The sequence below is a fragment of the Vanessa atalanta genome, chromosome Z (assembly GCF_905147765.1).
Source record: "Vanessa atalanta chromosome Z, ilVanAtal1.2, whole genome shotgun sequence".
NCBI lineage: Eukaryota > Metazoa > Arthropoda > Insecta > Lepidoptera > Nymphalidae > Vanessa > Vanessa atalanta.
In genome coordinates this window covers 687,286-713,213 of record NC_061902.1, presented here as the reverse complement: position 1 = coordinate 713,213, position 25,928 = coordinate 687,286, and the positions used below count along the sequence as shown (strand labels likewise).

The 25,928-nt window shown below is 33.6% G+C and overlaps 2 protein-coding genes across 4 annotated transcripts; one reads left to right on the top strand and one right to left on the bottom strand.

The window, feature by feature from the left end:
* Positions 1 to 11: 11 nt before the first annotated feature.
* Positions 12 to 17,867, bottom strand: LOC125075735 (exosome component 10). 2 transcript variants are annotated; one of them, XM_047687436.1, is made up of 15 exons: positions 17,743 to 17,867; positions 16,627 to 16,763; positions 15,387 to 15,568; positions 14,330 to 14,417; positions 11,096 to 11,268; positions 10,601 to 10,818; positions 5,022 to 5,140; positions 4,542 to 4,705; positions 3,145 to 3,328; positions 2,886 to 3,034; positions 2,432 to 2,570; positions 1,958 to 2,079; positions 1,311 to 1,419; positions 794 to 871; positions 12 to 502 (listed from the first exon to the last, which is right to left on the bottom strand). In XM_047687436.1, exons 2-15 carry the CDS (start codon positions 16,687 to 16,689, stop codon positions 53 to 55), a joined length of 2,238 nt encoding a protein of 745 aa, XP_047543392.1. In that variant the 5' UTR covers positions 16,690 to 16,763; positions 17,743 to 17,867; the 3' UTR covers positions 12 to 52. The 2 variants fall into 2 exon arrangements, with proteins under 2 accessions (XP_047543392.1, XP_047543391.1); XM_047687435.1 differs by having other exon boundaries at positions 14,330 to 14,507; positions 17,743 to 17,862.
* Positions 17,838 to 24,722, top strand: LOC125075736 (syntaxin-6). Of its 2 annotated transcripts, none has more exons than XM_047687438.1 (6): positions 17,838 to 17,970; positions 19,529 to 19,698; positions 20,156 to 20,255; positions 20,332 to 20,645; positions 20,973 to 21,067; positions 22,340 to 24,722. In XM_047687438.1, the coding sequence occupies exons 2-6, from the start codon at positions 19,667 to 19,669 to the stop codon at positions 22,414 to 22,416; spliced, it is 618 nt and encodes a 205-aa protein (XP_047543394.1). In that variant the 5' UTR covers positions 17,838 to 17,970; positions 19,529 to 19,666; the 3' UTR covers positions 22,417 to 24,722. The 2 variants fall into 2 exon arrangements, with proteins under 2 accessions (XP_047543394.1, XP_047543393.1); XM_047687437.1 differs by lacking the exon at positions 17,838 to 17,970 and adding an exon at positions 17,982 to 18,166 and having other exon boundaries at positions 20,161 to 20,255.
* Positions 24,723 to 25,928: the final 1,206 nt, after the last annotated feature.

Genomic DNA, 25,928 nt, shown 5'->3' with positions numbered 1-25,928 from the left:
ATGAAACAGCATTTCGATTACATGGGTTTACTTTCGCTTATAATGTAAATGATTATTTATGTTTCTTCAGCTTCGTCTTAGACTGCTTGTGCGGCTTCTCCGGCTCATCGCGGAACTTCCTGTAGTTTACATTCTTATAGTTGAACGGCTTCACGTTGGCGGCGCTCGCGGGTACGGGCTCGGTTTCATTCTTGGCCTTGTTCTGATTCTTGTTCTTGTTCTTATCTGACTTATTCTTGCCCTGTCTGTTGCTAGATTCGTTTTTCTTGGCCGCTTTCTCGTTTGGTATCTTTCGTTTGCGCAGCGCTCCGGTGCCTTCCATGTCGGGCGCCGATGCTGCAGCCTCGTCATCGGGTTCTTTTTCGGCTTTCTTCTTTTCATTTTCGATGAGAGTCTTCGCTTCTTGCAGCTTGATCAGCACTTCAGTCTTTATATACTCGTTGCCCTTCGATATGGCCGTAATCTTCGCCTCTTTGTCTTTGTATTCCTTTATCTCCTCAACCTGAATTCATATAATACTTATATTAAAAACTATACAAAACACGTTTTCTCCGTTACTTCTTAAAATACTGTATTATTATTTTTTTTGAAAAAAATATATTCATTATTTTATTCGACAAATTATATAATAATAATTATGTATTTCTTATCAACTCGGACACCTTTTTAATTCACATGCTTGTGAAGTTTCTTATTAATTAAAAAATCAGTCATTAATAATATATTTTGGTATTTATCTGGTATCTACTATGTATGTGTGTTATAACACACACATATACCAAAGCTGACGTACCTGTGCCAATGAACGATACTGTTTGTATCTGTCGAACGGTGGAACAAACATCTTCGCATCCACATTCAAACGCGAGCCCTGTACAACACATGACAAATTTATACTTAACAGGTCATAGAAAATAATAATATAACAATTACTACAATAATCATATATTATAGTCTACATGAGCTACAATAACACGGACGATAATGTGCCTCAAACGACTTATTATGCTTTAATGTATGATATCATACACTTACAACTAACTCTCATTCAAGAAATTTATATTAAATACGGTTTTTGTTCTTCAAACATTTCATCTCTGGATTTCTGTTTTTAAAAAGATTCATATATATATGTCTGTTCGTGAATATTATTCTCTTTGACGAATAAGTGATATCGACAGCTGTTTGAATATGAAATGAATACCGTCCCCAAGGGGATGTCCCTCCACAAAACACGAAGCCAAAGTGTGAGCAAAACAAAATACATCCATACACTAGCAATCTTGTTGCATTTAATGATTTAAACTCACGGTGCCGGGGTCGGGAGTCTTAAAGACGGGGATATCAGCCTTTTTGGGCGGCTCCTCCACCTCCTCCTCCAAGGGGCCAACCGCTTCCTCTGAGGTACCGTCTTCCTCTCTGTCAATAAAATGAAACATAAGCCCCTCGAACAAACATTACATCCAAAAACCTATAAGATTTTTTTTCATTCTGTATGTTAGTATAGCAAAGTTTATTAGATGTTATTAAACGAAGAGTTTCTTTGATGAAAGCAAACTTTTAAAAGTTGAGAAGAAACTTGATATTTAGTTTAAATACAATATCTGCTTACGACCTCTTTTGACTAAGTTATTTTGTTGTGACGGTACCTTATTGAAGATTCGATAACAATTTATTTATGTTTTCATGCTTTACAGCTTAGTGTAGTACTTATTATAGTGATGAGCATAACTTAGAATTTATGATTGGCAAATTAATTTTGTCGATTAGAAACCTTTTAAAATATACTGAAATTAAAATGTTCACCCTTAACATGCACAGTTGATACTATTTGGAATACAAATTTCTCTCTCCTATTTTATACCACATTCGTTTTTATCAACTACACATCGAAAATTGAATTAGTTTGGCAAAGAAAAAGAAATCCTAATTTAAGAATATATATGGTTATATTTACGTGTATTCGGGGTAATTTCCCAAATCGAGGACTTCGTAAGTTAATTGCGGCGGCATGATCGACATAGCGTCCACGGCTGACGGCATCTGATACAGCTGGGGTTCCAGGGGGAGCTCACGGCACTGGAACGGAAAAAATATTGTAATCGCTTGGTCGTTTTGTACGCCAATAGACACCTATCACACACCAATACGATGTATCTAGTTTATAGAATATATTTTGATGATTAAATTCACATACATTTAATGAGGATAATTAAATATATATCATATTTTGCAGACCGTAGCTTTAAACTACAAATTTATTTTATCACATAATTTGGTTTGTTTTCAAGTACCGTTTTTAATTTCGCTCTTTAACTTTTTGTAAAGACAATAATGTTCATATTAGTAAAAATTATTTTAGTTAAAATAATTTAAAAAAAATCATAATATTAAAATCAACAATCTCGTATGTTTTATTTGTACCACGTACCGACAGCAGCATCCGGTGCACGGTGACGAGATTCTGCTTTAGAAACGGCGACATGGGGTTGCAGCAAGCGCTCAAGCCCTGCATTTCTCGTGGAAGTGCTTCGGCGAGCGACAGCAGCATGTGATTCGGCAACAAGTATCTAATACATATAAAAACATTCATTACCAACCAGTGATTTGATTCGCGGTAATCGTCGTTTGACTCGTGTCAATGAACGGCCAATTAAATCTAAAGTTTGTACGTCCTGAACTTATAGAAGTAGATTTTAAACTATTTGAATGCAACTCTAATTATATTTAAGGACACAACAGGCAACTTCTTAGTTCCGACGGTATAGTACAGGTAATATTTCTTACAACAGCGCCAATGTCTGGTATGGTTGTCTAACTTGCTGCACCCGACTCTTGTTTCGACGCATATATTATTTACAACTTTTAAATCATTCGTTACTCACGTGGTACTCTCATCCAGCTCCCGCGCCTGAGCATCACGCCAACGGTACAGCATCCGTAGGGCGGCCATTTGTTTCGAATTGAAAGACTTCTTCGAGCGCATGTAGATTGTCATGTGACTGTTTTCGTTCAGCACTTCTTTGTTGTAGGTCTGTGGCGTAACATACATTTTTTTTAATTTAATATACAATAAAAAAAATAACAATTCATGTTACAATGACATCAATACATGATAAAAAACCTATGTATATCATAACTTACGGTGCCACACAGATGACGGCTCACTTCGAAGACTGAGAGCAGCAGGTTCGGCTCTCCTCCTCCTGCATCCAGCAGCTCGCCCTTCAAACGACGCCAGATGTACAGCAAGTAATGGGTGTCCAGGCGAGCGTACTTCACCAGCTCGTCAGGGAGCGGACGAATGCGCCAATCGGCGAGCTGATACCTGTGAGACATTCGTTTTATTTAATATCTTTAAAGTTTATACAGAGTGTGAAGTAAACTATAATAAGCATCAATGGAATTATATTAGTGAATTTTATCATTGAAAAATTATATTTAATCCGCATACTTATATTATTATCAAACTGAAATGAAAAAATATTTTTCTAATGGAAGTGACCAGCTCCGTAATAGGGCTATTTAAAGTATAGACAAGACATGGTTAAATTTATATTCTATTCCAACCATAAGAGGAGAAAGCCAAATTTGACAAACAACATTTGACAGCGAATTGACGCGATATCATTGGTCGAGAGCTCGATTAAAATATGATATTAACTATGGATTTGCGAAAAAATTGCGTTTTCGAACGTCGACGAAACTGTTATCGGAATTTTGGAAAGTAAATTAAAGTTGAAATAAGTAAGTGTAATAGTGTTGCATTATATATAAAGATATTCATACGATGTAGCAGTTTTTCACCCTCACTCATGTACAAGGCTTATAGATTTTCTGTCAATGATCACCTAATAGTGTTCCTTATGCCGTATTTTAAGTCAAACAATAATTTAAAATTATTGATATATAAATTATAGTATACAATTCTGAGAATTTCTGTGAAAATTCAAGTATTCTATGCTTCTAAATGCACGAAATATTTAAAATAGGCGATATGGATTCCAATTAAATTGAAGTCAATGCTGCTGAACGTAAAATCAACGGCTAAAAATAATATAATATAATAAAAATATATAAAAGGACTCATTTCAAAATTATTATATCAATGAAAATGAATGATCCGTTGATAGAACATTTTTTATATGTGGTACGGTGAATTGTACATATAAAATGTATTTAGGTTCTATTGTACCCATAATTTAATATTTAGTATCTCTTACGTCCACCCGAGGAATATCAAATTGTTTTCTCCGTGCAGTTCCCACACCTGACACCACGCCCATTCCAAATAAGAATTAATGAAGAAACGATAAGGTGAGCGAATGACGACAATATTTAATAATCAACCATCTATACTAATACTAATATTTTAATGTCTGACTGTTGCTCTATCACGGCAAAACCACTGAACCGAATTAGATGAAATTTTGGTAAGAAATAAACTTAAACTTTAAGGACGGATATAGACTACTTTTCTAAAGCCGCGGGCGGCATCTAGTATGTTATAAGGTTGAGTATTGTCATGCACGTATACTAACTTCTTCTCAGTGTCCACCCCGCAGTAACGGAACAAGAGACTCTTGAGGGAGAGCGATGGCAGGTTGAGTGCGCGTGCAGCCTTGTGGGTGTCGAACATCCCCACCACATACACGCCGAAGTCGCGCTGCAGCCACAGCACATCCATCTCGGCGCCGTGGAACACCTGATATAATACCGGAAATATACTAAATGTACAGAAAAGACTTTCATTCTCTTTCCGATATATGTCAAGTGTTTTATCTAAACAAACTTTTATATGTTGAATATTTCTTAAAACTAATGTAACATATGTCCTACTTGGTAATTTATTTCATTTGATATACTTATAATAACATATTACCTCTCTAGGTGTCAATTTTGTCAAAAAATGTATTTACTTATTTTGCTGTCAACTTTAAACATTTCGCTTATATATATATAATGTTAGTATCGTCGTCGAATTTAAAGGGAAATTCACAAAGAATGCCCAAGTAACTCACTTTTATCTTTTTAGGGTCGGTGAATGACAAGTTCAACTTGTGAATATGTTCACGCACGGCGAGAGCGTCGATGAGGAAGTCGCCGGCGTATGTCGTTATTTGAATCAGACAGGTTATGCCTGAAACGAATGTACCATTAGTAATATGTTTTATATATACTAATAACTTATTTATAGATGTTAAAAGCGCTTTGAGTCGGTATTCGTTGATTTTTATATAAAATGCAACCATTTAATTTGATACTATAGTTAAATTTATATGGTTGGTAAGAAAAGAGTAACTACTGAGTTTCTTGCTGGTCCTACTCGGTAGAATGTATATAGTTTTCAAATGAAGGAACAGGAAGTAACCGGTGTCGGCTCTTAGTCTCGTCACAACCTAATGGAGTGTTCCGCACCATCGAGTCCTCTCGCTCCTCAGATATCAGGAGCGCTATCGTTAGGAATGTACCTCCTCTAAGCCATCGGCGCTATGCACAACTTGCGCCTCCGCCAGGATTAAAGAGGTTCTCTTCAACCCAGAAGAGTTCAAGGAATTAGAAGATGTAGGGGAATTAGTTCGGAGGAGATGGGCTTACTTTTGTAGTGTTATGGTAGAATTTGCCAGTAATCTTGTGTTAATCCCGAAGAGGAGTAAGTACGTACTGCTCATGTAGGGGAAACGCGTAAATGCGTTTTAAAGCGAAGTATTCCACAGTTAGGGCAGATTAAAGGACAACATTCTACTAGACAATGCAACATCAAGAGAAGAAAGGAACTGGCATGAAACTCAGTAGCATCTGTTCTTCGTCAACCGCATTCTGTTATATTTATGTATCCTGTATGAAAATCAATAAATACAAACTCCATGCATCATTATATATATATTATCTCGTAATATTTTACCTCATTTATTAATATAATTGAATTATTAATATTTTAAGTCGACAGAGGGTACTACGTACCTACCAATAAAATCCAGTACATAAAATTGGTAACCAAATTGCTCACAGTATTAATAATTATTTTATGTGTAATGTTACCAAAGATCATATGTATAATAATAAAAATAATCTAATTTATATTAACACTGATAAGATATAGATTTATAAATCATAGTTTAAACTAAATAAAATGACAAATCTATGCCCTCTCACTTAAATATTATACATCAAAATATACAGTGGTCAGAAGTTTTCTTTGGAACACAAAGAAATTATTCATTCAAAAATATATATACATACAGGGCAATAACGGCCAATAAATTAAATTATTTTAAAGGCATTGTGGCGTGTAAATTATTTAATTTAGATCTAACGACACAAGATGAAAATGAAATGAACTTAATAATTCATTTTTTGAATTAATATTAATAGAATTAAATAAAATATTTAAAATGAAATCGTTTTATAATACAAAATTAAAATTATACGACCTATAAACATGAAGCAGTGGAATGGAATCGAAACGCAGCCTTTCTAGAATACGTCAATAAATATTCCAAAATTTTTAAAACAGTATGCATTTATGCTAAGTCTTTATACATAAAGAACAAAATCTTGAATTCCGATGATAGAATAAAGGTCACATGGGATGTTATTGGAAGTGTTTATGGAAACCTAAAAAGGAAATGATACCAATCAAATTGAACATAGGTAGTAGATACACAAAATGCCAATTAGAAGTAGCAAATTTATTTGTTTTTTTTTTTAATAATTCCTAATAACATACCTAACAAAATAACTTTTCATTTAAAATCATCGACATCAGATGCAGCTAAATTATTAAATAATAATGTTTCTAAATGCGTTATTGATTTTCCATTTCAAACGGTTTCTGCAATAGATATCATAAAAGTATTTAAAACTCTCAATATTAAAAAAGCTAACGACATATGGGGCATTTCGGCAGAAAATGTCTTAAAAATCGCGCTGTTGTGGATTTTCGGACATCTAAGTGGTGCGGGTGAAACTTAGAATTTTGACGAGATGTCCGAAGGTGAAATTCAGCTGCCGGGATTAATCTGAACAATTCCTCGGAACATTCCCCTTGAAAAATTCGGTAGAAGATGTAGAGTAATCCAACATCTCTACGGCAAAGGATCAAGCATATCGGAAAGGACTTGAACGTCGATAATTCGTACCGCTCTGCGTTGGATACGGTCAAATGGAAAAAGCTGGTACTGGGGAGCACCCGCCCAGAGGTAAGAGCAGTACTCCATGTGGGGCCGAATTTGCGACTTGTAGAGTCGATGGGCCGAAGTGACTAATACTATCTTGTCTTGCTGAGCACAGCGAACTTTTTTGATGCCACTTAGGCTTTGCCTTCGAATTGACCGCGGAACGAAACGTCGAAATATCGACACCAAGTATTCCGATACTAGCTGTGGCGGCTATTGGAATGTTCTCAAATCGTGGAGATATGACAAATGGTGATTTTTTTGCGGTTAACGCGCAAACTTGCGTCTTTTTGGGGTTGAAGTGGACTAGGTTCAGCGGCCCCAGTCCGAGACTTTGCTTAGTGAAGATTCGATTTCAGACACAAGTTTGTTCCGGTTTTCGTCGACGTTTTCCCGACAAATATTAGCACGGCCGGTATATAAGGTGTCTACGGTATCGTCGCTACTTACATTGGGATCAGAGTAATGTATGTGATGTTGTCCAATATTTATTTATTTATTTATTAAGCTTATAACGCCAAGTTTCCTCTTTCCAAGTTATAATGAAATTTCGCAAACATTTATAACTTTTCCGTTTCATAAATTCAAATCATTTGTATAAAATACAAATGTAAGTAAAAAAGGCCTATTATTCGATACAAGATTATATAGATGATAAAAAAGCGTGGAGTTAATGCTTGTTGACTTCCAGGCAGGATATATCACATACATATATAATTGTATTTAACTAACATGACTATATTATTAGATGTTGAAAAAGAGTAACTACTCAGTTTCTTGCCGGTTCTTCTTGGTATAATCTACATTTCGAACCAGTGGTAGCTTCACTTAATATAGTTTGTTAAATGACGTTTCAAAAGTTCTTGTAAACGCCTACTGAATGAAGTATATTTTGATTTTTAATTTATTATACGTGGGATTTGATTATAGAACCGAAACCCCTATCTCATCAAGGATGTATTGACATTGCGAAGTCCTAAACTTGGTGTTAAAGTGAAAGGCAAACCTTCCCGTATTTATATAGTTTTAGACATTGTTTTAAACAAAATTATCGATATAGTTTTGAGTATAGGCGACAAAGTAACTTTTTCTACTTTTTAAAAACATCCAGATACTTTGAGGAATCAATATAAATAATAATTTAATATCTCTGACGCACCAATAACCACATATACTAACACGAGTAATATCGACGTCAGTAAATTGTCTCACTTCCTTAACCGTGTATGCTGGTGAGCGGAGTCTAACAGAAAGGGACGACAAATGAGTGTTAAAAGTAATTCCTGTGAAGTAAACTCACATGCTGTGGTATCATTTACAAGTGAGAATTCCAATGGCGAACGTTAGCTGAACAATTTCTTGCTTTACATTGGTCAAGGTAAACACATTTGATTCGAAAGAGAAAGAAAATAAACCAAAAGTATAGTTAATCCACCTGAAATTTGACCTGTAGCTGATTTACCAACACGTCGAGAAGCTTCTTGCCGCGACATGGCGACTGCCTTAAAATGCTACTAAATTAGGGAATAATGTTCATTTTAATAGGTTTTAAGCTACCGAAATATTAAAAAAAAACTGTATAAAGTATTCCATTACAATTGTAGCTTATATTTGGAAGTTAAATTAAATCCACTACTGACTCGTAACGAATATTAAACGGTAAAGAACAGTAATGGTTTTGTTTTAATTTATAGGTGAGAACGCAATACATCATACCCAAACTATCAAATTGCTATCAATTGCTAAAACAAATGAAGACAAAAAGAATTCAAGTAAGATTGAACAAACCTAACATCTTGAAAATGAATCATTATCGGGTTTCAAATGACCAATGACAAAGATTCCATGATTTTGATTTTAGTACATATTTTAATGTGTGTAGAGGTCAGCGCAGAACATTAATAAATTTCAAAAAGCGATACACAACACTAACTAATACTAAGTCTCTCTATTATAACAATAAGTCTGTTTTCAACTTTTCAGAAGTAAGATACGAAATTAGTCTTTGCTCTTGTAAAGAGATAGTGTTCCAGAGAGTTCTGCTTTATTTGTTTAGTTTAGCCTCCCAATTAATTATGAAAGTAAACACCAAACGAAAATTGTAAATAAAAACAATTTCGCCAAGGACCGATGATTTTTTGGAATGTATTTTTATATTAATAATAATTAATTTATAATTTATTAGCCGTTATCCCTTCTTCACTTCACTTGACATTAAAAAAACCAGAAGGTTCAACTGAATTCAAATTCAAAATAAGCCTAGCCTAAGCCTAGGTTCAATAGTTTTCATGTGATTATCAGACAAAGAAAAAAGATCTATTGAGATATATTTATCTCGATAGAAGATTTTTGGATGCTATCGGTTCTCGTTACACTAAACTCAGTTACGAGTTCTTAACAGTGAAAAAATAGTGGTCGGTTTCCAACTTTGTCAGCTAAATGGTCAGGCCAATGGTCACGTGCGAGACTAAAAATCTTGGAAAAAAATTATGCAATTAATGTTTTCCGAACATCCTATCCTTTGAAACCGGCTGCCCGTGGAATGGAGGTTGACTGGCATACCATTTTGCTCTGGTACAAGTTAATGGGAACTTATTTCATTTGACCTTTTAACAATATTTTGAAAGTAATTGCAAAATCACGCACACAAAAACTCAGTAGTCATAAGAAAATGCTGTTGTTTAATATTATAAGTAAAATTTAAAAGTATTCACATAATAACACATCGAGAGAGACATTGGAGGTCCAACCGAGGAGCTAACTTATGACATTTAGTTATGAAAAGACTAAAAACCTATACAAAACAAAAGAAATGGTAATGTTTTATATTTTTCACAACTTAATTGCTCATATTGTAATTAAAAATAACAGATAGAAAAACTGCCAGAAAAAATACCTAAAAAAATACTGTAAACACATATGTTTTATTAATACTTTTTTTCCGATCATAATTGTTAGTTGTCAGCACCGCCTATAGACATTAGCATAGTGAGAAATAATAACCATTCCTTATATTGTCACTGCGCCCCGAACGTTGGGAACTAAAACCGTATGTTTCTTGACTATACCAAAGAATAGTGTTAGCAACTTGGTGGTAGGGCTTTGTGCAAGCCCGTCTGGGTACCACCCACTCATCAGATATTCTACCGCCAAATAACAGTACTTTGTATTGTTGTGTTCCGGTTTGAAGGATCAGTGAGCTAGTGTAACTACAGGCCCAAGGGACATAACATCTTAGTTACCATGGTTGATGGCGCATAGGCGAAATAAGGTATGGTGTAATATTTATACCAGCTCCAATGTCTATGGGCGGTGGTGACCACTTAACATCACAGGTGACAGGTGTACCATTTGCCAGTCCGCCTACTAATTACATAAAAAAGTACACAATATACAATAACTACATCGATGCAAGCACTAACCTTGATAGGTTCTGTAAGAGTGATGTTCTACATCGATAGCCAACTCCACAACCGTCTCTAGATGATCCACGAGCTGATTGACCAGTGCCTCTGTGTCAATGTATGTGTAATTCGTTTCCTCAAGCGGTGGTGGGAACGAGGGAGGCTCAGGGTCGGGCTCCAAAAACTCAAGCGGCGGCTCATACAGGTCTATTTCCACCCTGTACGGATGCTCGTATCTGAAAAATTTTTAACAATTAATTTTGTACGAAACTCACTTATAAATTAGGCTTCTGATAGCTCACTTTCAGAAGAAAAATTGCAACTCTATGTTTTTTAATGTATATTTAAATTGAAGGGCTAATAACTGACTGTAACATCTGTCTGGCTCCAGACGAATCAACAATTGAGCGTTATTTTTTATCCTTGAAATTGAAAATGTTCAAAGCGTAATATAATCATTACATTTTACAACGAATAATTATCCTATACGATAATAATCCAAGTCACACTCACCCCACAGCTTGTCCTTCTTCATTGAAGAGGATGTTCAATGCCAGTGGCTTAATATTGTTCGGCTTATCCGAAATCTTCGGGACCCATAGGCTGTTCGAGTTGTCGATGGTGTCTTTAAATAGCAATTGGGGTCTTGGTATGTTTTTAGCTCCAATGAACAGAGTCGACCCCACCTTGAAAAAATACAAACATTAAAATATTTCAAAAGGTATTTAATTTATCAATTATCTCTCATTGGGTGACTAGATATTCCTTGACGGTCCCCTAGATTCAAGTTTGCACAATATTATATTGATAATAAACAAACATATCAACTAAAAACATCTCAGGACTCAACGTCAATACAACGCGGCGTGACCGTCATGTTGGACCGTGTTTGCAAATTGCAATAATCGCTCCAATAAGAGATACAGATGTCTCATATCAACGGGGAACACTTAGAACTTTATACATTTAATACTAACTTTGGACCTCATCGCGCGATCGCTCAGAGTCAACTAAATTGTAATAATGATTTTTTATAAATAACTACCCGCTCCGCGCGGTTCCAGTTGCTTCGACGTTGCCGCTCCGACTCCGCCGGTCGTAGCGTAGGTCGTATATTAGTATATAAATAAAATAAAAGGGCTATCTTACGCATATTTTTTTTAAAGTACTTACAAAATATAATAAATTAATCTCTATATAATAGCATAGATTTAAAAAGTACCCCGTCTCCTATTCAATAATATAATCGATCTCTATGCCAAATTTTATTATTAGAAGTCGTCCAGTCAGAATGTGATTTAAAAACAAATTAGAGGTCGCTCGTGGCATCGCTGTCGTTTTAGGGGTTGGTCGTAAGTATAAGGTATAAAAAAATAGTTCTTGGGTTCGTGTCAGTGTTTTAGACGCGACGTTGCAAACAAATATACAGACAGAGTTACTTTCGCATTCATTGCAATAGTTATTCGTTATATATAGTTCATGGCATATAGTTAGCCAGCCATAATGAAGAAAAAGCAAATAATCTGTGAGGCTAACGCTGATTTTCATTTAATATGGTACTTATCGTGTACCAGATGTAATTAACCCTTAGCTGTGATTTATATTTACCATCAGCTTGATGAATACTATACGCGTATTAAAATCAAAGGCAATACGAAAACCAATATGAATTTAAATTTCTAAATCTCTCGAGCCGTATCAACAAATACTCTTTGTAAAATCAGTTGATATGAAACCCTAATGCAATAGGTATTCCAGCATCCAGCATAAAATGATCCCCAGACGGCGGCTGACCCGTGATCAATACTCGTAATTTGTTCAAGTAAAAATCTTCCACTTTAAAAATATATTTAATTTGAAACTCAACAAATATTTCAGATTTTTAACAAAAGAAAAATCAAAGAGCAATCCCAAATCCTTACGATGTTTACAAAATGTTATATATATTATATTAATTTATTATAATTAAATTTTATTAAAGTCATAAGAAATCGTACGTCGTATCGTCTCAGTCGCAAAACAAAGGAAATTGAGACAAATTTCTTCTTTAACACAAAACTTTATATAAAAGCTTTCCTAGTTGCGTATTGTACTTGTAAATATATCAAATCACGTACGACAGAGACTGCATTCAAAATCAATAAGGTAGCATTCAGCCGCCATTCGAGTAAATCAATACGTATTCAACAGATACATACGCCGATGTACTACGAGTTACGAGCGATGCGTTTATCCGATATACGATGAACACAATCGTGATTATTCCGACAGGTGATTTATTTTCGACTTCTATATTTAGCTTGCTTATTAAACAAGTTATTACTTCATTAATTAGACTTCTTTTTTTGAAATTCAGGTAGGTTTAAATCGGTTGTATTCGTTAAAATGTTATTAGCAGTTATCTGAATACGCCACCGATAGTCCAGAAAAATAACACGAACGTATTTTAGATAGCTTACATATTAGACGGTAAAGATTATATTTATTGTACTTGGTGGTAGGTCTTTGTGCAAGCCCGTCTGGGTAGGTACCACCCACTCATCAGATATTCTACTGCCAAACAGCAGCTTTCGGTATTGTTTTGTTCCGGTTTAGTTGGTTCGGCTGGTTAGGTGAGTGAGCCAGTGTAACTACAGGCACAAGGGACATAACACCTTAGTTCCCAAGGTTGGTGGTGCATTGGTGATGTAAGAAACAGTTAATATTTCTTACAGCGCCATTGTCTATGGACGGTGGTGACCATTTACCATCAGGTGGCCCATTTGCTCGTCCGCCTACCCATATCATAAAAAAAATCCTTATTGAAAAATATTCATATAAATGTTTTTTTTATCGAAAACTATAATCTTAAATGAAATGGCAATGAACACATTTTATCAGTTTGCTCTATTTTCAACTTAAACGACAATCTCTGCCCAAAGCTTTCCTTGAAAAGATTGCTTTTTGACTAATAATTAATAACGGATTCAAAAAATATATAATGCTAAAATGCAATAACGCTTCAATACAATTCTCTAGAACATTCTAATATTCTCTTCGATTTGAAATCAATAAAACATATATCTCTTTAAAATAGAACCATAACAGAATAATAAAGTGATAAAATATAGATGACTTTGAGTCGGCTTTTCCAAGTCTGGCCGTTGAACTAATCAATTAATCACTAACGAATCGAGTAACGCGCAGTGGGGTAACTGGGGGTAACTAGGGGTAGTTAGGGGTGAGTAGGGGAAAGCCAGACGCGCCGCCGCGCAATATAGAATACGTAGGTTGGTAGGTGGGTGGATAGGTATCTCCGTGGCGAAGTGATAACGTTATACTAATTGACTATTAAATACATCGAACAACATCTGTTATATATATATATATATATATATATATATATATATATATATATATATATATATATTCGTTTGAGTTATTTATTCCTTGGCCCTAGACTTAAAAAAAAAATTCGAGATTAACCTAATATGAAAACAAAACTAAACATTTAAACAAAATCAAAATTACGTTTGTTCTTAAATCTTACATAGGTTAGGAATTTATACATTCAGCATACGAAATTATCAATTAATTAATATTTCAATCAAAAAATATAATTACAGAAAGTTCTCACAAGTACACAAACACAACTGAACACTTCCAAAACGCTTGAGACGGTCAGGTACAGTGCAACATACAAACATTCACACAATAAGCATAAAAACTACATACATTGATATGAAACATAAATAAAGGTTCAATTACCTGTATCTTAGTGATAACAGGCTTGTTGCTCCAGGCTTTGCAGTTCGGATTGACACCTTCCAGGAACTGCTCGCATGGTGCGTTCACTCTGCACACATTGTCAATGTTGATGTTAACTCTGTCCAAAATGTTGTCGTTGGCGTCTATTATTTTCTCTGTGTTGTATTCGATATTTTTTCTGTTTGTGCAAAACTTACTTTTATTAACCATTAGCTATATGAACGACCTAATACAGCCCAGTAATTGAATATGATAAAGTATCTTCTGTTTTACCATAACAATGAGCTATAAAAGTATTTTCTTTAGTCGCTAGCGGATGAGAAAATGATATAAATATTAATGCAATGGTGATATAAGTACAAAAAAATAATTTTAAATTACGATAGAAATAAAATAAAAAATATTCTGTTGTTTATGGAGTATAAAACACACATAAAAATGAAATATTAACAATATAATTGTGTTGTGTTTACACTTGTGAAGGTCCCACTGATATAGGAGGAATCCAACAACATTATTGATAAAGGGAAAAGAGTCATACTGCTGAGCATTATTTGGAAACTTAATGGGATCATTGTATGAAAATGAAAAATACTGTTACATACGTGTTACATGTCGCAAAAGCAAAAATATTTAACTAATTATTTAAAAAAAAATAATATATATGTAATTTTAAATAATAAAATTGGGAACGCGTGCTGAATCAAAATGAATTCGTCCAAAGTAGACTATTTTGCCTATAATTTTTTTATTTATATTATATATATTTTCATTGAAATATATAAATCTAAACAAATTTAGTGATAGGTTACGATTTGCTTGATTGAAATATACACTCTTAGCTCATAATATGTTTTTGAAAACAAGTAGCTTTCTTAAATGTAATAAATTCGCTTTGCCAGTAAACCAATGGTACAGAGAGAATATAGCTTAGCTTCCAATCATACATATACAATACCCCAAACCAGATTAAAACAAAAAGGAATATAGCATGTGACTGAATTAATGGTGTATGAAATTGAATGCATGTTTATGAGTAAAATAATATAATACTTACGTCTTCAGCTTCACACCTGGCAGTTCATTGACCAGTATGTCATTCGATTGTATGACAACATTATTGCTCACTTTACATGATACAATGCTGAAATCAGTGAATGTTTTGAATATCTTGTATGCAACTCCTGCAGGTAAGTGATTAGACAGTTTGATTGTTTTGGTGATTTTCGTGTATCCATCCTGAAAAAATAAAAAATGTTAAAAAAGAAATAGTATATTTACACTATGTATATATGTATATCACTATGTATGTATATTCATCATGTACATATGAGGATATATCAATATGTAAACATACTAATTCAGAAGAGTTAGCTATTACTTGTATATGTAGGTTTGATGGTAGCTGTTTCGTATATTTCTACATGTTAATATCTGTCAAAATATTATTTCATCGTAATTAACTTACTAAACTTTACTTTGGTTCTAATTAGATTATTTTCAAACATAACAACAATCAACAGATAACTTAATTTAGATTATTTTAAAAGAAGTTTTATTATAAAGTCAGTGTATGTTTTTATTTAACTAGACTTAAATAACAGTAAACCTATCAGTATAACACCATAACAGTTTGCTCATACTCAAGTTCAGTCACAAAATCTATAATACTATATAACAGACGTATAGAAAATTTATAGATATGGTCTTGCAGAACTACATTGATATAGGTGTGATATATTCGAAAACTGTGTGTAATATTTGACAAGCTCCCATTCAATTGTACTATTGCTAAATTTTGGGAAGACTTTTACTCATTACATTGGATTTTACCATCATATCATCTATACAAACTGTTAAATACTCTGAGTAGAATCCTCTCCTATTCCTAGCAAAGTTTGTTTAATGGCGGTTATATTTTCGTATTACTCGCCGCCTCTGATAGATTGAACTATTTGGTAAGAAATTAAAAAAAAGAGGAAATTTAATTAATATCCTTTCATATTCATTGATAACTACTGGCGATCTCATTGATGCGAGCGTCTTCTTTCGTTAAATGTTTTCTTTGTCCATGAAATAATTTCGTTATCAAGCTCACTTTGTTCCAGAAAAAAGTCTATACCTATAGGCGAATATCCATAGTCCCGAATCTCACTAACGAAACTTGATTGGATCAATTGAAAAGGATTGACCTATTTTAACACAATCAAGTTTTTATTAAAGCTCAATAACTACTATTACGATGAAAACACATGCTAAATATTGTCGAGATATTAAACTAAATCAACATTACATACCTGTGTAACTGATGTTAGATGTGGATAAAATTCTGGAGCTTCTGGATTCAAAACTGAATTCATGTTGTATGAATAAATCAATTAAAACATAAATAAAATAAACTGAAATATCACTTCTGCACCATGCAGGAGATGAGCTGTGAAGAATGAAATGAACAGAATATGATTCCACAGATAATGAAAATAAAGTGTATGCACAATGTACAGACTAGATATGGTTAGTGTTGTTATCGAAAGTCTATCGATAGTTTTGTCACGTGTCAATACTATCGATATTATCGATAGCTCCACGTTAGCAATACTATTGATAGTATTGCAAAACCCATTATTTTTATCCTAAAGTATCGACACTATCGATCTCCAGTGTATTTTCGAAAGTATTACTTTCTCAAGATAAGTAATTTAATAGGCCAAGTAACGACACTACATTTAAATAAGTTTAATTAAATTTGCGCAAGTGTAAAGTATAAGAATTAATACATTTTGTACTTTTTTCCTTCGATTAATGAAAAATCATTAAAGTATTAACTTGAGGGAAGTTTTAAATTACTTCAAGAAACATTATCGAGAACTTTGATTTCGTAATAATCCTTTTCTCAAAATTCATTCGCTGACTATCGATAGCTCAAAACTATCGCTACTATAGCTATTATCGCTGATCAATACTATCGAGTATAGATCAAAACGATCCTATCGATATACTGAATAGTTTTCAACTATCGATAGTCAAACTATCGATGTTTCTGCAACACTGATATTAGTAATTCTAATAGACAATTTAGTAATTTAATATTTATGGTTTTGCCCTAGGATAATAACTGTTTCTAGAAAAAAATTTACAAGTATTGATTTTTAACACATTTTTGATTAAGAGGATTATATGATACAGAAAAGACTGATTATTAAGGATATTCTATAAGTCACAGATTTTACTTATAGAAGAATTTTTTGTGGCCTTATAAACAAATTTGAAAGATCTATCTTTTTAATAATTATTCATATTTCTAATAATTTCAAAACGTACGAGATGTCAGAATCAATTTACTACATGTCTAGCCAAATTTGACATTTCGAGTCAAAAACAATTTCTGGGCTTCTAAGGAAATGTTTACGTACCTTCTCTGTTAGAAAAGAGAGCCACTTGAACTAATATCTTACTCGAGTTGTTTATGATGTACGTTAGAGGGAGCGCTTTTGAAACACGTCTTCCTCTGCACCTTATACGCTACCGCCCTCGGCGATTGCGCAGTGAAAGAAATTGTGATACGCAGCTGCAATAGAACGGATCCGTATAGGAGAGTAAGGGACAGAGAATAGAGTATCATCGAGCGAAGTGTTTTCTTGGTAGGTATAAGGCCGTCGATATTTTGTGGGATAGGCAGCGGAAAGTCAGGATTTCTTGCATGTTCGTTTTTATTGAAATGTAATCATTGCTTAATTTCAATTGTTTGTGTTAGTCAGCGTCACATGAGTCGGCTTCCGCAAATACCTTATTATTGTTTGACATGACTTTAGAAGACCCATTTTACGTCGTCAAAGAGTAAGTGGCTTAAGTTCTTGTACTGTTGAGCTTCAGCAAGTATTTTTATTTTTAGCGTGTGGGGGAGACCGCACTTATCCTTTGATTGTATGATTGCTGTATTTGTTACTTCTTTGCATACAAACGTTCCATATAAAATCACTGTTCTATCTCTAGTATATGTATAAAAACACCATGAAGCTATAATGTAGCTATTATTTTTATTAAATCATACTATTTTGAATCATGAAGTTCATAAACTGAAATTTCTGACAGCAATTATGTTTTATACTTTATTAGTGGCTTAATTTCACATTTATGCTACCAAATATTTGTCAATATTCTCTAATAAACAAAGCTCATGTGAAGTTTGAGCATCTATTTACAAACATATTATTAGGTCAATGTAAATCTGCCTTGAATATAAATATTGACAGGTATGTGTTTTATTTTTTGCCCGTAAATGTCACACAGCACTCACTGGCAATATGCCTACTATCAATTGAAAGGGGTTTTTTGTTTTGAAATTATAATTAAATTATTTACTTCATAATATTATAATGCATGTTTTCGGACACATTAAAACTATTATTTCTTATACAGCTTACAAGTCTACAATATTTACTGTTACATGTTGCTGATTTCGTTGCACGCAATCTCTAAACTAATTTAATTTAGAGGCTAAAAGAGATGTCCAGCATGGCCCACTATATATCTTGACTCAAGATGATGGATACAAACTGGGCAATCACTGAATTTTGAATTCAATAATCATATATTATAATATTAATAACAAATCTGCATGTACATTTTAATTTAGGTGAAATAATATATTTGAAGTAAACTTCGCTGAGCAAATTGATATAATATCAATAATTATTTCGAGTCCTGGGATACTTTACATAAATTTTCAGCCAGCATTTCTTCTAAGGAATGGTTTGACTTCTACAAGAACTCATAAAGTGTATAAACCACTTTTGAATCAAGTCCTTGTTTATACATATTGGGAATATATTGGGAATAATCAGATATAACATGATTAATAATACTATGTTAATAATAGTAGTCAAAAGTATTAGTTAACTAAATAATTGTAAATATAATACATAAATAATGACAATTGTATATTTAATATGCACATAAAGCTAGTGACCCAATATTAATATTTAGCGATTAGTTTTTGATAGCTAATGACCTTTTAATTAGTAAGTTGTTAGTGTATGAGCTCAATAGTAGAAGTCCTGGATTTTCACCAGCCAGATGATGGTATGATGATCTTTCTGGAGTTGTAGTTGCAGCACTGACCGTATGCTTAAAGGAAAAAACTTTGTAACAAAATATACATAAGAAAGAACAAGATTTACTGTTTTTATATATTTATAGTGAGGTGTTTAGAGCTCTGAATAAGACCCGCGGGTTATATATCCGTTGGCAAGAGATATCAAAGGCACCGGTCGCACCAAACAGCCCTGAAGTCGAGTGGACGTCCACAGAACTAAGAAACGCTCTTCGGAGTATTGAATGGGACTTGGAAGACTTAGAAGATACAATAAATATCCTTTTAAATATTTTTTCCGTGACGAGTGACTTTTTTAATTTTCCTTTCTAAAAAAATCATTTGCATTGCATGATTCTATATCTATTTACTAATGCGTAATATTTTAAATACATTCAATTTGTAAATACAAAGCATACAGAAGCACGAAGTTTGCAGTTTCAAAATGGATCTTAATATTTACATACGTCCTATTCGACAGAGAGTACGTAGACTCGTGTCTTACATTGTGCAGTAAGGATTTCAATCAATTGCCTCGGCTACGTACAATGATGCAAACTACAAATTTCCTGACGGTCCCCTTCGTGATGAATCTTGATTGAGTGTAAATGAATAATTTTCCAATGTCAATTTATTGCATTTCCTGATCCGTTTGTGTTGTTGATATTCATCTACTCATCGAAACATTGTTGACATTCAAAGTTACGTATAGGAATTTTCCTTAACAATTTTAAATCACGCATAGTTGAAAAGAATTCGTCTAAATTTAAGATCGACAATAAGGAAATCTGCGACCGAAGGACGTTTATTGAAGCAACTAAACAAGAAGTAAAGGTATTCTATTTTATTAGCATTCGCGATATTTTTTTAAATGTATACTTGATTTTTATCCAAGTATTACTGTTCATAGGTAATGAAAGGCAAGATGAGCCTAAACAGGAATCGGGACAACGATGGCACTGCCAGGGAGCCACTTCTCGGTGAGGAAAGCCCCATGCACTTCGGCAATTCCTGGACAGCGACGCCCAAGTACTCCAAATATTCCAAGCTCGCTAATCAGACGGACAGCCCGAGCCGGTTCGACACCTACGACGGCGACATAATGTCCATGCAAGATAAAATGTTCATGGGTCAAAACGATCAGTTGCACGTCATCAGCAATTCGGTGGGATCGCTGAAGACTGTTTCGAAACAGATTGGCATCGAGCTGGACGAACAGGCCGTGTAAGTGTTGCATGAACTTAACAGGCGGACGAGCAAATACCTGGTCACCTACTGGTAAGTGGTCACTACCGCTCATAGACAATGGCGCTGTAAGAAATATTAACCATTCCTTACATCACGAATTTGCCACCAACCTCGGGAACTAAGATGTTATGTTCCTTGTGCCTGTGATTACACGGGCTCACTCACCCTTCAAACCGGAATACAACAATACTGAGTACTGCTGTTTGGCGGTAGAATATCTGATGAGTCGGTGGTATCTACCCAGACGGGCTTGCACAAAGCCCTACTAAGGTACTTCGTATTTAAATCGTGATCTCTCCCCAGTATGCTGGACGACCTCAACACGGAGATGGAGAACGCTGATTCGAAACTTGATTCAACTCTTAAAAAGGTCGCCAGAGTCCTTCACATGAATAATGGTAAGTTTATAAAATAATACATTTCATTCTCAAATTTGATACAAATATACTAGCCATCAATATATCTATACTAATATTATAATTGCGAAAGTCACTCTGTCTGTTTGTTACCATTTCATCCATAAACTAACTAAGACATACAAACATCTGACGACCAATCCTTAAAACTTCGAGACTGATTACCATGGAAGTTGGTTGGGTCTCCTGAAGTATTAAAATACATTTAAGTATGGAGAATATTAATTTATGTAATCTTCTTGTCTCGTGGCGGGCTAAGCCAATCTGTCCCTTAGGTGAAAAGGTTAGGAGCTTTTTCCACTATGCTGCTCTTATGCGGGTTGGTGTACATGTGGCATGTGTTGACTGACGATCTTGAGTTGAATTATAAACACAAATAATCACTTGAAAATTCAGTGGTGCTTGCTTGTGTTTGAACCTGCAAACATCGGTCATAATCCACGCGTCTCGGGTAGAAATAATTTACAAACTTATTTGGAGAGGCATTCCAATAAGTTCCAGACACGGCTGGTACAAATATAACTATTATACTTATCTATAAACGTCAGTATCTCAGCGGCATGTGGATACTATGATGTTCGTTTCTCTTGTGTTAAATTAAATTTCTAAAACGGTTCCTATTTAAAAAGTTATTCCTTGAAAAGATCAAACGTCGTCATTGTTATCGACAAATGTTTACGTGCAATATATTATAATTGATAATAATAAATTAAATCAACCTACCATAACACAGCTACGTTCATAGTTATTGTAAGCTTATTTATATATTCGCGTCCTGCAGCTGCACTCAGAGACGTCATATAACTATAATGCAAATTAACAATTTTTAGAAAAAGATTTTTGAAACAAAAAACTTCGAGCTCGTATTATTAACGAAGTTTTAATTCCAATGTCTTAAGATCTGAATACAGTAAAAGAGCCTATATATATGTACAGCGTGTATATTTCCCACTGCTTTTGAACAGAAGGTTAGGAGCATATTCCACCACGCTCCAGTACGGGTTGGTCCTGACACAACTATGTAAAATCTTACCGCTTAGTTTAAATCTAATGTTACGCGAATGACCGATCTGGAGTTTTGCACGCATTGTTTGTGCTGGAAACAATGTGTGCAAACCGGTTTTAAAACAGCACATTGTTTTTTTTTTTTTAATTTTTGTTTGTTGATCGACGTAAATTTAGCCGTTTCATGATAATAAAATGCTGTATCGAAATAATAAAATGATGATGTTAAATTTTTTTTTTCTTTTTCAGATAAACGTCAATGGATGGCAATTGGAATACTCCTCGGTCTGCTGGTTATTATATTGATTCTCTTTGTTATACTTTAAGCGGTTCGGAATCGAAGTGTATTGTTGGCCCTTGGTTTTGTTTCTCGTTTCCATTTAAATATTCGTTGTATATTATTAAGAGCTCTTCAATCGTTTTAATTGTTATCAAGAAGGGTGGCGTTTGAAGGGTTACGATGGAACATTATTGTCATGTCGATGGTATGACGAAACATTTGTACCGTAATCGATCCATTTTAAATGAATGTTAGCTTTAAAGTGTCCTAATCATAACATTTTGAGTCGCTAATTGATATAATTAGTCTCAAGTAGCCCAAAAAGGCTACTCGTTTTTTATTACTTACTAACAGGTTTAATTTACAATACCTCGATCGTAACCCTGGACTCGCTGGGTGGGTGGGGAGGAACTATACAATTCTAAAGTAGTAACAAGAAGTTATTTTATTACTAATAGGTAGGTTATATTGTACTGTAGCTAGGTTAGATGACGTAGATTACAGTTATGTCGCTTGAGAATTTTTACAGCAAGTTTGATACAAGTTTAAGTTCACACAAGATGAACTATAGACAATACAACTCCGTTAAAATTTAAATTAACAAACATAGATTCAAAAAAAAATTAACTGATTTATAAATTGCAAAATACTTGTATTAAAATAAAAGTTTCTCAAGTTTTTCCTGTCGGTGTGAACTCGTCATTTATGTATTCGCGCGCCGTACTTATCGTCTTCTTATATTAGACTCGATCGATAAAATTAAAAAAAAAATGTACTTCTATAAAAGATAACTGTGAAAAAGCTTAAACTTATTTGATTATCAATTATAGTGGCTTGCATTTTGTGTGCACTTTGAAATACTATTCACCACGACGATAATTAATTTTGAAGTTTATCACGCTACTGACCGTATCGCATACGGCCCTTCGAGTCACAGTTGTCGCTTATGTATGACATAGTCATATTGTATAATTAGAATTAAACATAGTTTTCATACGCGAATTAATTATAAGCATGGGCGCAGCGAGAAAATGGCCTTCAACACAAGAATACCTTTGCCTCAAAAGTAGTGCCTAAAGCTTAACATCGTCAAAGTAAATAAAAAAAAAACGGAAATATATTTAAACCTAATTTAAGTAATTTTAACATCAACGATCGTCATGTCCGTGCCTTTGCACTATTGTGTATTTCTCAAATGAATTGCTACGCCCATGTGTATAAACGTGTTTCTAACATGAAAAGATTTTTAAAAAAATTATGTATTTTTGTGATAAAGCTTAAAGTTGAGGTCGAAACTTATACTTCGACGACCGCATGTTCTTTGATTAACGTACGCGTAACCTTATAGTTGTATGATTGTTGATATTAATAAATGTACTTGTTAGTCCGTGGTTATTTTAAGTTGTATATTGTTTAATGTTTTAGTCGATCGTAATAGGGTCTCTTCGTGGTGGAATCGTGTTATACATAATATATTATTGTTGGAAGGTGCACTTTACAAACGTAAAGAGACGAATTAAGCCTTATGTTGATATTCTTCTGAAAGTCACCAAGCATTCAGGAACACTATGTATGTATATATATGTTGACAACTTAAGTATGTTAAGAGAAGTTGTTTGGTGGAGATGCAGCTTATGACGCTCACTTGTCTGCGGAACTATCGAAATTAACTATATGATAATTATTATTTTTTACTAATTTATTAAAATGATCGTGACCATAAAATCGTGTAATCGTAACAATGAATTACCAAAGTGTCAAATACAGTTTAGAAGATAAAGTAATTAATGTCTATTTATATTGTAAAAATGAAACATTTTTGTAAACACAATGAAACTGCTTCCTTCTTAGTGCTCATGTTTTTATTCCTTGTTTGTTATGAGGACACTTATATTAAATTAATTCTAATTATTTATAGACGTAATATCATTTGAATTATTTAGGATCATATCGTTAACGGGATCGGTGACATACTAACTCATTTTAGAACTATTAAATGGCCAATCTAGTGTGGCGCACGCCACTTTTTTCGTATATTATTTTCATAAATATCTTAATATGTATTGAAAAGCAATTAGTATTATCCAAAAGATACTCTCTAATGCTATTTAGAGGAAACATTTGACTGTGAGGCAATTGAGCGATAAGATTTAAAATATTTATGTATAAAATTAGATTTTGTTAAAATTATAGATCACCTTAACACTATGATCCTAAACCGATGGTCAAGAATTCCAAATAAATTATTTATATGAATTATTTTAAGTGTAAATGTTAAGAACAATAGATGGATGTGATGTATATTTATTTGTGCGTTTCTATTTGGAAAATAAAGACAAATGAAAAGACGGATATCAAACTTTTATTACTTTGGACGATCTCCCAACGAACTACTAATCACCGAAAAACCTGAATTTATGTGTACTTATTCTTTTATCACCTATTTTTGGTTACAATTAATATTAATTATATCATACAGCCTGGAGAAGATCGTTTCTATACCTTTTCTGGAATTCAGTAGTAACATCGTATGTGCCATGGGATTAGCTTTATTAGACGTTCAATGAACAGGCTCTTAATTAAAAGGGTAATTAAACTTTGGTTAAAGTTGGCTGTGACACGTACCTATGGGTACACGTAATAATAGTCCCACAAAATAATTTGTTGTTTTTTTATTAACGTACATTACTTTATAAAATATATAAAGAAGCGGATGTTTTTTTTCATTTTCTTGAATTGACTTCTTAGTAAAGCATTTGAGTAAAATCCAGACGTGCCTACATAAACCATATGGTGATTACCTGTTCAATTTCCAGCTTCTAGCGAGTGATTTTATCAGGAAATGCGAGACATAAGAAGGTACTAAGAAAAGTAATTACTGTTGTTAGAGCTTTGAGTAGGGCCAACCGGGCTGCTAACGGTCAATCATATTATAAAAGCAAAACAGTAATCCAAGTGATGCTTTAATCAATTAGGCTCCTTTAAAATCCAAGCGCTTTTAAATCGCTCTAAAGATACAAATGCTTCGAATGATTTTTTGAGGGAAAATAAATAACATACCTTGTGTTAACGATTAAATTTACGTAGATTTATTAACTCTACGGAGTCGGTAAAGAAATAAATATATATAGTTACTTATTTTGAGTATATCGTGATGGAACTGATAAAACTCACCAAAATGAGTCTCTCAAGAAGAATAACAAATAAGACACCACAGGTATAACATCTTTTTTCCAAAGGCTGATGGTGACCACTTACTGTCAGGTGTAAATAAAAAATAGTGCTAGTGACTATGATAGTGATCCAGGATGCTGATGGATGGATTTTTTCGTAAAAAAGTAATCAAATCGGCCTGATCCGATAAAATTTAACCCGAACCCTGCGACCTTTATACGCCAAAGAAGGATAATAAGGAAGAGAACTTTAGACATAAACATTTCATGGTAATAAAACAAAGTCATTATTTTTATCAGTGTGTATTTAATTTAAATATAATTAAACAAAAAACTCGTAGAAATTAAAGCAAAACCCTTTAAAATAAATTCTAACAATTCTGAT

Excerpts from the sequence above, each read along its gene's own strand:
- LOC125075735 (XM_047687435.1), bottom strand. The coding sequence starts at position 16,689 with ATGAATTCAGTTTTGAATCCAGAAGCTCCAGAATTTTATCCACATCTA. Across the intron at positions 14,508-15,386 it reads CCAGGTGTGAAGCTGAAGAC|AAAAAATATCGAATACAACA; the intron begins GTAAGTATTATA and ends TTGCACAAACAG. Across the intron at positions 11,269-14,329 it reads CTGTTATCACTAAGATACAG|GTGGGGTCGACTCTGTTCAT; the intron begins GTAATTGAACCT and ends TATTTTTTCAAG.
- LOC125075736 (XM_047687437.1), top strand. The coding sequence starts at position 18,132 with ATGACTTTAGAAGACCCATTTTACGTCGTCAAAGA. Across the intron at positions 19,699-20,160 it reads AGACTTAGAAGATACAATAA|GCATAGTTGAAAAGAATTCG; the intron begins ATATCCTTTTAA and ends ATTTTAAATCAC. Across the intron at positions 21,068-22,339 it reads AGTCCTTCACATGAATAATG|ATAAACGTCAATGGATGGCA; the intron begins GTAAGTTTATAA and ends TTTCTTTTTCAG.